Source organism: Oxyura jamaicensis, chromosome 14 (genome assembly GCF_011077185.1).
Source record: "Oxyura jamaicensis isolate SHBP4307 breed ruddy duck chromosome 14, BPBGC_Ojam_1.0, whole genome shotgun sequence".
Classification (NCBI taxonomy): domain Eukaryota; kingdom Metazoa; phylum Chordata; class Aves; order Anseriformes; family Anatidae; genus Oxyura; species Oxyura jamaicensis.
Window position 1 is genome coordinate 13455288 of NC_048906.1, and position 11407 is coordinate 13466694.

General features: G+C 40.7%; 1 protein-coding gene across 4 annotated transcripts in view; it reads left to right on the forward strand.

Moving 5' to 3' along the window:
• The window catches only part of CRAMP1 (cramped chromatin regulator homolog 1), a 44245-nt gene that overhangs the window by 27221 nt on the left and 5617 nt on the right, over positions 1 to 11407 (forward strand). For all 4 annotated transcript variants that reach the window (XR_004754592.1, XM_035339419.1, XM_035339421.1 and 1 more), the window contains exons 11-20: positions 743 to 920; positions 2818 to 2999; positions 3817 to 3891; positions 5161 to 5242; positions 5992 to 6096; positions 7285 to 7463; positions 7994 to 8074; positions 9152 to 9386; positions 9631 to 9795; positions 10409 to 10554. Coding sequence is in view for 3 of the 4 variants with exons in the window: in XM_035339419.1 (XP_035195310.1) it covers positions 743 to 920; positions 2818 to 2999; positions 3817 to 3891; positions 5161 to 5242; positions 5992 to 6096; positions 7285 to 7463; positions 7994 to 8074; positions 9152 to 9386; positions 9631 to 9795; positions 10409 to 10554 (1428 nt within the window). In the remaining variant the exon portion in view is untranslated. The remainder of the gene's footprint in view (positions 1 to 742; positions 921 to 2817; positions 3000 to 3816; positions 3892 to 5160; positions 5243 to 5991; positions 6097 to 7284; positions 7464 to 7993; positions 8075 to 9151; positions 9387 to 9630; positions 9796 to 10408; positions 10555 to 11407) is intronic.

The window sequence follows — 11407 nt, forward strand, 5'->3', positions numbered from 1 at the left end:
AGATAATATGTAACAAAGCCAAAATGGTCAGCTGTTCTGGGCTTCATTCTTTTAAATGAATATTACAAGCATAAAACTAACTGTAGCAAGTTGCAGAGCAGTCAAGCTTAGGTGATAATTTGATGCCTGTGGTTGCACAGGTTCTTTAAAAAGGGAGCGTTTTCTAGAAAAGCGTATAAACAACAATGACGTCAACTGGATAGGCCTGGGAAATCAGTAAAGCACCTTGCCATGTGCTTCTGTTTTAATTCTTGAGTTACAGTATGAAATATGAAAGGGAATGGGAAAAACTTTAAAAACTATTCATCTTTATTCAATTAGAATTAACAGCAAAATATTCTTGTCCAGGTATATTTCCATCCAGAAGAGGTCTCTGGTTTATTAGAGTTTAGGACAATTTCTACTAAATTGAAAGCAGCCCCTCTTCTGGTACTGTGACAAATCTTTACCTCTGCCTTTTTTTTATTATTATTATTTTTCCCCGGGGTGGTGCAGCACAATGTAAGAAGCTTGTTGGGTGTTAACGTGGTTGTAACGTAAATTAATGATATCGAACCAATGGTATTTAACGCTGCTGAATGCCCACTGGAGGAATTGCAGCCTTCCACCACAGACCTACAGAGGTATTGGTTAGAGTACTACTTGACATACTAAAACACCTTTCATGTTTCCTAGGTAGAATGAGTTTAACCACGTTTTTGTAACAATACACAATATTCATTTAATTTACTCATGTTTTTAGACCCCTGAGATGAGCTCTGTTGCCACATCACCTATAAAGCCTACTCAAGAGGAGCAGTCACTGACTCCTCCAGGAAAGGTGATTGCCATCAGCAGCAGAAGTCCAGGCTGCACGCGGAATCAGTCTGCCCTTCGCAACAACAAGACTTTTTCTCCTGGTGCTGCTTCCAGCTCCTCAGGTGAATGCTCGTAAAAATACATTTCAAGAGATCAGACCGTTGATGCCTCATACGTGATGAATGCATTCCAGTAACGTCACCCTGGGAGAATGAGGGTTCTACTGTTATGAACTTAATTGCTTAAGAACATTGGTACATGTTAATTTGCTTTAGGGTTGTCCTAAATTCAGCATTTCTTTGAATCTTGAAAAACAATACATGTCAATGATACCGTTTACAGTCCATAAAATCTCTCACAGCTCAGTCTTACATTCCCTTATAGACTTAGGTCCCAAGTCTGTCTAGGTACAACCTGCATTATCTTTTTTTTTTTTTTTAATAAAGATAAGTTGCTCAGGCCTTCTCAGTACAAAATAAAGAAAATAGATTGTTTCTTCTACAGAAGAACTGAAAGTGTTGACAAGCTGTTAGCTTTACAAAAGCCACCCAGGTAGCAGGAGAGAAAACCAAAACCAAACCAAACCAAAAAAAAACAAGGGTTAAAAAGAGTCATGCAAAGAGATTTAGAAAAGAGTGAAGCAACAACTGTGATGGAACATAATCTATAATACTTACCTATAAAATATCATTACATAATTTTAGTTCATCCCATTGCAGACTTTTAAGAAAATACCTTGTGTATGAGCAATTCTCTCTCACTCCTAGTCAGGCAGGAGAGCCCAATGTATTTGTTATTCTACGTTCAGTTGCTTTTCAGATCCTCTGGCATGCCGTAATTTTAACTATCCTGTGGAAAAAAAACAGCAGTGTAGAATGGCAGGTGGCAATTCTGCTTTTTAAATAGGAGGATAATAACACCTCCTGTTTATTTATTAAGTAAGTGAAGTTTGTTCTTCAAAACTCTTCTGGAATAGTGCTGTGTATAACCATCTCCGTGTTGGGATGGCCCAGGCTTGGGCTGTGTTGTTTTCCTGCCCAGGGAGGAAGCAGGCATTGCTGAGAATCGTTGCCCACTTTGCCTCTTCCACTTCTGGGTGCGTTGGATGACTGTTGCCTCCTCACTGTTACCTCCATGGCAAGCCTGGGTGTCATACTGAGCGTGAAAGCAGTCGTTTTGTCCGTTGTAATGAAGGCCTTTATAACTAAAGCAGGCACTTCTGTGGAAGGGAGGTACACCTCTTAGTTACCTCATAACGACATACCAGCAGCAGTGTTTTTCATTCTAACTGGGTGCCTGCACAGCACTGAAATAATACAAGGTGATTTTGTTTGCTTTGAAGTTAAACGTAAAAGAAGCTTTACTCAGACCAGATACCATTATTTAATGGGACGTGTATTTCTAAGACACTCTGTCTTTTGAAAAGTGTTTTTGGGAAACGATCCCTGCTCTTCTCTGTCATCAGAACCATTTTACTGAGGTTGCACTTCGAATTACCACACTAAGGGTGGGGGATGGAGGAGAGGTCTAAATAAAAAATGCTTATTGTAGGCTGAATCTATTTTTGTATTATCTCACCCTACAAAAGGAGTGGATCAGGTAGATCCATAGTTTGTGGAGCAGAAGGACCTTCAAGTTTTGTGGAGCAGAAGGACCTTCAAGTGTTTCTAGAAACTGAACAGATAAGCTGGTTAACAAAGCTGGTTAACAAAGCTGGTATGGGGGTTCAGAGTTGTGCGCTTAGATGCTATTTCCTTTAGTAGCGTAAAGTTGTATTTAAGCCCCTTCATCCAAAGATTTCTAAGCAACTTTTTGCACTGTCCTTGTGAAGCCCATCAATATTGCCAGTTTACAGGTGGGAAAACTGAAGTGTTGAGAGGTTTCATGGTTTGTTTGAGGTTGCAAACAGTGGCAGAACCAGAATACCTAGGTCTCAGCTCTCCATCTGATCCTTCAGTTAGTAAACAGTTGTTTTCTTCTTGTTTTCACTTGATTTAAATGGCTGCTGAAATCTTCTAGGTTTGAGAAACCTCCCTAGACCTCTCTTGGTGGCTGGTCCTTCAAATTCTGGAAACGCTGACGCTGATGGTGGACTCTTTGCGGTTCCTACAACTCTGCCACCCAACAGCCGCCATGGGAAACTCTTCTTGCCTAGTAAAGAAGCAGAGCTGACCTTCCGGCAGCACTTAGACACAATCAGTGTAAGTGAGATCAGTAAATGAAAAAGGTAGCATCCTGTGCCTGAGCTGGCTTGCAGTAGGATGAGAGGGGTTTTGTTTTATCAGAAAACATGTGCTTCCTTACGAAGCAGTGCTTCTGGTGATGCTTAAGCAGACCTCTGTATGAGCTGAGCTTAGTCAGATTTTGATTACGTGGTTATGCTTTGAAGTGTCATCACCTCTTCAGACCTGAATGCCATCACACAGCCTGGTGAAACTGGTTCACTCTCTAACTTGCTCCAGTAAAATATATTTGTCAGGCTTGGCAAAACTGATAACCGTCTTCCTGTGCAACTGATTTTAATACAACCTCATTGCTCTATTTGATTGAAATACTTATTTTTATACATACAGTCTCAGTAACAGGCTAATAACAGGCTAGAGTAGTTAAGTTGTAAAATGGCTTTTTGGGGGGAAAAAGTTTTGTCCCCACAAAACAAGAAAAATAATACGTTCCTAGTGGAAAATGTTACTACTCTGGCAGAAGTTCTGGGATATGAATCTGAAGTGTTAACTTTTGGGTTAAGGAAATGGGATTTTCATATCCCATGACGCTTTTCTTTTACTGGACTGTGTGTTTGAGGAGCTTTCAGTTAAATGATACATATGGCAGTGTTGCACATCAAAATCAAGTGAGATCTATTTAACTTAAAGGTAGTTTCAAGAAAAATCTTACACAGTTTGAAAGAAATCAGTATATTAATAGTTACAGTTCTATTGAAAAGGGATTTGAGGATATAATTTATTCTGCATCTGCCTGCTTAAGATACTTCCTAATGGATTTCCTGTTCTTCTCCAGATGCAGTCAGACTTCTTCTTGCCAAAGCCAAGGAAGTTACGGAACAGGCACTTGCGGAAGCCGTTAGTAGTACAGGTCAGAATAATTTGGAAGCACAAAATGCCTGTTTTGTTGCTGAGAAAATAACAGTAAGGTTAAAATGATTTGAGCTAAACTGAAATAGCAACCTGAACTTCCCTCATACATGCATTGGAAAAGTAAAACTAAGTATCTGAAGGAAACAGCTTTTAAGTCTATGTTGTAATGAGCCATGCTATATTCTCTGTATGAGGAATGTCAACGGTAATAGTCTGGTGTGTGAGCTAGTCTGGGGAAGAATAAAAAAGACCCTTATCTAAAAGCAGGTACTGCTGTTTGGGCCTGCTGGCACAAGCTGCACGTTCACGTGGTATCCTGATCTGTCATTGTTAGAGCTGTCAGTGCTACTGCAACAAGATCTCCCTTTAGGTTTTTTTTTTTTTGTCCACCTTTCTACTCAGTAATGGCTGTGAAACTGGGGTGGGTATAAACACTGTAGTGACATAGAACAAAATCTTCTTCAAAGAACGCTGATTTACAGGGGAAAAAATGTAATTTTCAAACAGATGCATAGCAGAATTAGCCTATTGTCATGGATCTTAAGAGTTTGGCAAGCATTAAGCTCACTTAGACTACTTTGATAATCCTAGCAAAAAGATTGTTGGCACTGTGAAACCACAGACTTGTTCTAGGGGCTTGTGGCAGGTGGAGAACATACAAGAAATAGTTTAGAAAGAGAATAATGGAAACCTGTTTGGCAAAGAGGAAGTTTCCAAGCGTCAATATGCACTTTGGTCTATTCTGCTCTGTATAAGAGTAGGAGACCTAGAAATTACATAGAGGTTATCTCTGGTAGTGAAATACTCTGGTCTGTGCAATCCCATTTGTTTGTTAAACCTCCCAAATACAAACAACTGCTTATTTAGTTCATTCTTGTTTAACTCTGATCAGAAGATCAGTTTGTACATAGTCTAGTCCTTAAGATCACTTCTGTAATTTCTTGAGAGATTATTACTGAGAGAAGATAACTGCAAGAATAATTAGAAAGGAATTCAGTTTTTATTCACATTGTCTGAGAATTATCTGTGTGGAAATTCTCGTTTATGGTAATTGACAGAGGAAACATGATTCCTAGACTCCTTTCTGTATCTTTTGTCGAGATTGCACAGACTTTACTGCCGTGTCTGTTGGATGACAGTCACACCGTATAAATACTCTGCTCCTTATTCTGGAAGGTATCTTGAACTTCTATGCCTTAGAAGATCAGGTTTACCCTCTGTTCTTTGCTTGACTATGTTTTGATTTATTGTTTTTGCTGTCACACAGAGAACTCTGCTCCCCAGGCCATCTGGAAATCCATCCCAACATGTCTGTTCCTTTTCTATCCTGTCCAACTCGTCTATTACAGGTGAGTTCCACGTATCTTCTGTTACTTTTATGCTGCCATGAGGTGGACTTGCAAGTGTCTCTTCATACTGCATAAAGGAATAACTTAAGTTATATAATAAGAGGAAAATATCCTTTCAAAACCACAAAGTCATTTATCAGTCAGTTGAGTCACTTCCTACCAGGTGACAGAACTGTTGTCCTGGATCATTGTTAAGCAAGTCATGGTTACAATAGAATTATTTTTCTTCCATTTCCCATCATTGAAAATGGGGAAGAGTGAGGAGGTCTGTACAAGGAGACAATTTGGAATAAATTACTAAGATAAGATTTTTTTTTTTCTACAGGATGTAATAATTTGTTTTGATTCTGTAATAAACTTCTCCTAGTACCTGGGATACTGTTTAAATTTCATACAGTATAAGCAATATACTGCCCATTTGTCCTTTCCTGCTGTTACCCTACTCTTGACAACAATGTCTCATCTCGGCTTGAATCTCTCAAAATCAACACTAGAGCTGAAAAGTTAGCCTCTTTTAAAATAATGAAAGCAGCTTCAACTAACAGAGTTTGCTGTTGCATTTTTGTGATAAGGCACTGGTTAGCTTGCATTGCTATTTAAGTCCTGTTTAATTATTTCCACTGTTTGCACCCATGGAAGTTCGATGCTGCTTGGAATGTGTTCATGTTGCTACCACTGAACTGCGTTGTGCTCTGCTTTAAAGATGGTAGATTTCCTTTGCCTGAGAGGTATTTAATCCTTCCCCACAGGGAGAGGTTCATTTCGGCCAATCCAGTCCTCACTGACAAAAGCTGCTGTTTCTCGTCCTATTGTGCCCAAAGTTCTTCCAACACAGGCTACCAACCACCTGGCTAGTAAGTCATTCCTTAAAAAGAATGGAAGTTAGTCTTTCACGATACGTGTGATGTTACGTGGGTTATTTCTTTTTTCTGTGAAAAAAATATTAGTGCCTTTTAAAGCCAAAGAAAATGGTGCCGATAGTGATACCTTACTTTCTGGCTTTGTGACTGGAGAAAGGATGAAGTCAGTTTGGGGACAGTCCAAACTGGGTTCCTTTGCTGTGTCTGAGCTGCTTGCTAAGAAAGGATTTAGAATTTGTGACTGAAGTTGAGGACTTGTGTGATTTTTGTTGTTTTTGTTCTGTTTTTGTTCCGTAAGGCCACTTTCAAACATGCCAAGACCCCTTTTCAAAGAAGGTTATTTATCTACTCATGGGATTATGAATTCTACAAGAAAACAAAATGCCAGAGCACCCCAGCAAATACTGTCTGGCAACAAAAAAGGGGGGGTCCCGTGATTGGAATGGTTGGTGAGGTGAAAGCAATCACTGCCTCGTGCTTTACAGCAGGCTTAGAGAATTCAGTGTGATGAGAAGACATCTGCCTAGAGAAGCTGTGGATGCCCCTCCATGGACGTGTTTAAGGGCAGGTTGGATGGGGCTTTGAGCAACCTGATCTAATGGCAGGTGTCCCTGCCCATGGCAGGAGGATGGAACTAGATGATCTTTGAGGTCCCTTCCAACCCAAACCGTTCTATGATTCAGGTATCTTGGGTGGATTTTAAAAGACCTGCATGGTGTTGACCCTGCAACAACCTAAGTTTATATATTGAGGCTAAACTGCTGATAAAGGCAAGATAAAAATAAGACTGTGTTGTTTTTAAAGTTCCTCTGTGAAACCATAGGACACATTCCTAGGAATTTCATAACCAACAACTTCAATATTTTCATGACAAAAAAAAACACGTTACAAATAGAGGGAAGGGGGAGAACTGGGATGTTTCTCTAAACTGTTTTGATGTAGCAGATTGGAGCAGGGCAGAAGAATTACAAATGTTCAGCTGAAAGAAAAGTTACACTTCATGAGGAAGAACAATTGATACAGCTGGTAGTATAACAGCCATGTTTGCTTCTTGCATGTATTAAGTTTTGACTTGCTGGCCAATTTATTTAAAAAATATATATTTTTTAGAAGAGTCACAACAAAGTAATTATGTGAATAAAAGACCTGTAATGTGTTTTCTGCTTGTTTGTTTCACAAAAGGTGCTATTGACTTGGCAGCTAAAAGTGCTGGTATTATCCCTGGTAGCCCTGTGCCTGTCCTGGATGCAGATGGTTTGCCAGGTGTATCCCCCTTGTCGCCAGACAGAGTGACCACGGTAGTAACGGGGCAGGAGTCAACAGCAGCGCATCAGAATGGAGGCTCCATCGCCGCTGTGGAGGTCAGAGTCTCTTGAGCATGCTTTTCGAAGGAGCTAAATGCTTCCATTGTGTGAAAAGCTGTATTAGTAATGATTCTCCAGTGAGCCTTCTCCTGGGGCTTGCTGTTAGACACATGTCTTTAGGAGCTGAAGGGATCAAATCATCACTGCATTGAGCAGATTTTGATCCCATAGAACACCTTTCAACTGTTAGACTGCTGAAGTTGGCCATTCAGAAATCCGGGCTTAAAAAGAAACAGTGGTATTTCAAGAGACAGTGACTCAGAAGGGAATCTGGGGGCAAAACATGGACTTCTGGGGATGATTTTGGAATGGAAACTGACTTCCCATTGCTGGTCTCCTTTACTGAGATGCTGATACATGATAGTCTTTGTCATTTTCTCAGGCAGTTGATGGACTGTTTTGAAAGGTGGGGTATATAGAAAGAGCATGCATAAACAGTGATAGGCACCTGTCTCTTACCTCCCCAACTATATTTTCACCATCTTCTATAAAAGCATCACTCACGTGATTCCTGTTGTTGTTTCTAGAGCTCAGGCCCTGGGTGTCGTGTTCCATTCATAAGCTTACCAACGCGCCACGAGCAGGAGGCAGTTGCCGATGGTTTCCAGGTAGAGTATGCGTTAAAAGAACAGCTGTATCAAATAGGTCATGTTTTAATACACCACTGGTGTTACTGGTTAGATACCCTTGTTCCCCAGGAGTTGTATACCATCATTATTGTTTTGTAGGAATGGAAGTCTACCGTCACAGTAAATTTAAAGAAAGAATGTCAGGAAAGCTGTTTAAATTTATGTGGGGGGCATTCTCTAAAAAAGCAAAGCAAATCTGACAAGCTCTGACCTGGGCACACATCTGACTCATGTTCAACTTGACATCTACCAGGACACCCATGTCCTTTTCTGCAAAGCTGCTTTCCAGCTGGTGGGACCCTAGAATATGTTGGTGCGTGGAAGTGTTCCTTCCCACGTGCAGGACTTGTGTCACTTTCCACAAAACAGCAGTAATGGTATACGATTACCGGGGAACAAGGGCATCTAATTAGTAATATCAATCACGTTTTCAAAACATGACTCACTTAGTACTACATCAGAAAAAAAAATCACAAATAGTTCTGTTAAGGGGTGGTAGAATCTAGACTCCTTACAAAAGCCCATTGATTTTTGGAAAGTCTGGCTATAAGGAGAAATGAGTCTTAAAATATGTGTACTCTAAGCTACAGGTTTTTTGCCTATACAAAGGCAAATATAATCATTCTTAAGAGCTCTCTTGTAGATTCTTCAAAATCATGTTCATTTTATTATTATGTATAGATGCTTATTTCGGTTATGTAGACTGTATTAAATTCCTTTGGAGTGTTATGGACCCACACTTTTTTCAGATGATTTGGCAGGATATGGGCTGAGGAGTATTTGGTCATGCTTAGACATTTTTTATAAGAAGAATATGAATTACACTTAGAAGTGGATATCCAAAATATGGGATCAATTGCTCTTCTGTAACTGAGAGGAATACTTTGAAGTATTTTTGGATCCATGAATAATAAATACATATATATATTCTGTTGGATTATTAGTCTTTTTACAAGTCTGATATTAATCTGATGCTTAGGAGTTAAGGTGCTGTTTTTCAGACGTATCCAAGTTCTTCATAAATTCATAAACAATTATCTCTGTTTCTTGTAACAGGGCACATCAGTTCTTTCTCTCTCAGAACTGTCCAAGACTCCCCTCCAGAATGGCCTTTCCACTCCTCCACTTCCCTCATCAGAGGCTTCCAGTACCCGGCTCTCTCCTCCCAATGTTTCTGCTCTCTTGGATATATCTCTGCCTGGACCACCTGAAGATGTGCTTTCTCAAGGAGAACCTGCCACTCAAATCAGTGACTCTATCATTGAAATAGCTATCAGCTCTGGGCAATACAGTAAGTCTGAGCTTAGCTACAGTCTTCCTGTGAACTTAAAATCGTCATCGTGCACATCAGCAGAAAATTGGGGGAAGCAGTTTTTGGATTTTTTAAAATCTATTTGTTGGAAATATGACTGTGGCTGGCCTGTCTTTTCTAATGTATTTGTGTTTTTTTGTTAGTTTTTTGAACATAAATTGATGCAGTGTCCTGTAACTTAACCTCATTGACTGAACCAGTGATTCCTGCTCTTGGCTTACAGGTGAAGGTGTTTCTCTCTCTCCTGCAAAGCTGAATGGCAGTGACAGCTCCAAAAGTCTTCCGTCCCCATCCAGTAGTCCTCAACAGAACTGGATTGCCTCTCCCAGCCATGATCCCCAGTGGTACCCCAATGACTCCACAGACTCGTCTCTCAGCAGCTTGTTTTGTAAGTGTTGGTGCATAGGGAAATGAAAAAGAAGCATAATTAGAACTGATCCCTATGGCAAACAGTAAAGTTAGTAGGACATTTGTGGAATTTTTCCTCTGCTACTTGTTAGTATGGCATTGCCTTTGAATGCATTTTCTTTCTCTTCAAAAATCTGTTCCTGAAAAGATCCTGTTACTACACTAAGGCAAGAGTCCTTACGTTGCAGTAGATAATTCATTGCTGGTACTTTGTGCTCTGCTTGGAGCCTGACTCATCGTTTAGGTTGAGATATTTTGGCAGTTCGGCCAAAATGAAAAGATGCCCTTGGCTCTGCTGTTGGAAATTTGCTGTGTTTGGTGAGCCTGATCTCAGAGATGAGATCATTGGGTTCATTTATTTTTTGTTTGTTTCTTTCTTTGGTTGGTTTTTGAGTTAACACTTCAGGAGGTCAGTGTAATGAGTCTGTACTCTTAGCAATCTGCTGATGGTGTTCATACTGGCAACATGTAAATGTTAAGTGATAGAAGAAATGGATAGTCATCCTTCATTTGCAGTTTCCTTGTCCTTCTGTTTGTCCTCCCAGTTACAAACTTTCAGTGCAGTGACTTACTGATGTGCCTGTTCTTTATAGCAAGTTTCATCTCCCCTGAAAAGGGACGAAAAATGTTGCCAACTCCTGTTGGGACTGCCAGTGGCACCTCCTTACTGGGACCTAGCCTTCTGGATGGAAACTCCCGGGACTCTTTCGTGTCACGATCTCTGGCAGACGTAGCAGAGGTATGTCATTGAATTCCATTCGGATGGTTGGGCTTCCTTTTTTAGTGCAGTGTTACTGCATATTGTCCATCATGCCTTCCCTAGATACTTAGGGCAAAGACACTTTGACATCTGCAGCGTTAACAAAGTTACAGTCTTAGCTGAAAGATGCAAAATGATCTGGGGGTTTACTACAGCAGGGCTGGTGCATGACACTGTTGTGAGCACCTTTGACCCAGGCTCTTTTTGCTGGAGGAGGTTGTATTTGCTTGTTGGGCATATTTCTGTTTTGACAGAGTTTTTGTCTTTCCATGTTGTGTATTCTACTTTGTTCAGCAAGCTGAATGTGAGCCAGGATGTGCTGTGGCAGCAAAGACCAGCAACGTTCTGGGCTGTCTTAGCATAATTATAGCTGGTAGGCTGAAGAAAAACGATCAGACTCTACCGAGTGGCTGTGAGACCGTATCTAGAATATGGAGAACTAGTTTTGAGCCCCTGATACAGGAAAAGACGTAGATAAACTGGACCAAGATAAGCGGAGGGCCATCAGGATCATGAGTGGGCTGAAGCCTCTGTCTGTGAGGAGAGGCTGATGGTACTAGGCTTGTTCAGCCTGGAGAAGGCTTCAGGCTTGGGGGGACTCAATAGCTTCCTTCCTGTACTTGTGAGGAAGTCATCAAGAAAACGTAGTCAGGCCTTTCACAGGGTGGTGGACAGTGGGAGGAACAGGCAAAAACTGAATCGAGAGGTTCTGACTAGAGAGCCTGGAAAGGAAAACTTTTTCACCCTGAGGAGAAACAGGCGGGAAAACAGGTTGCCCAGAGAGGTTGTGCAGTCTCCATCTTAAGAACTTTTTTCAAGACTAGTGGAGGTA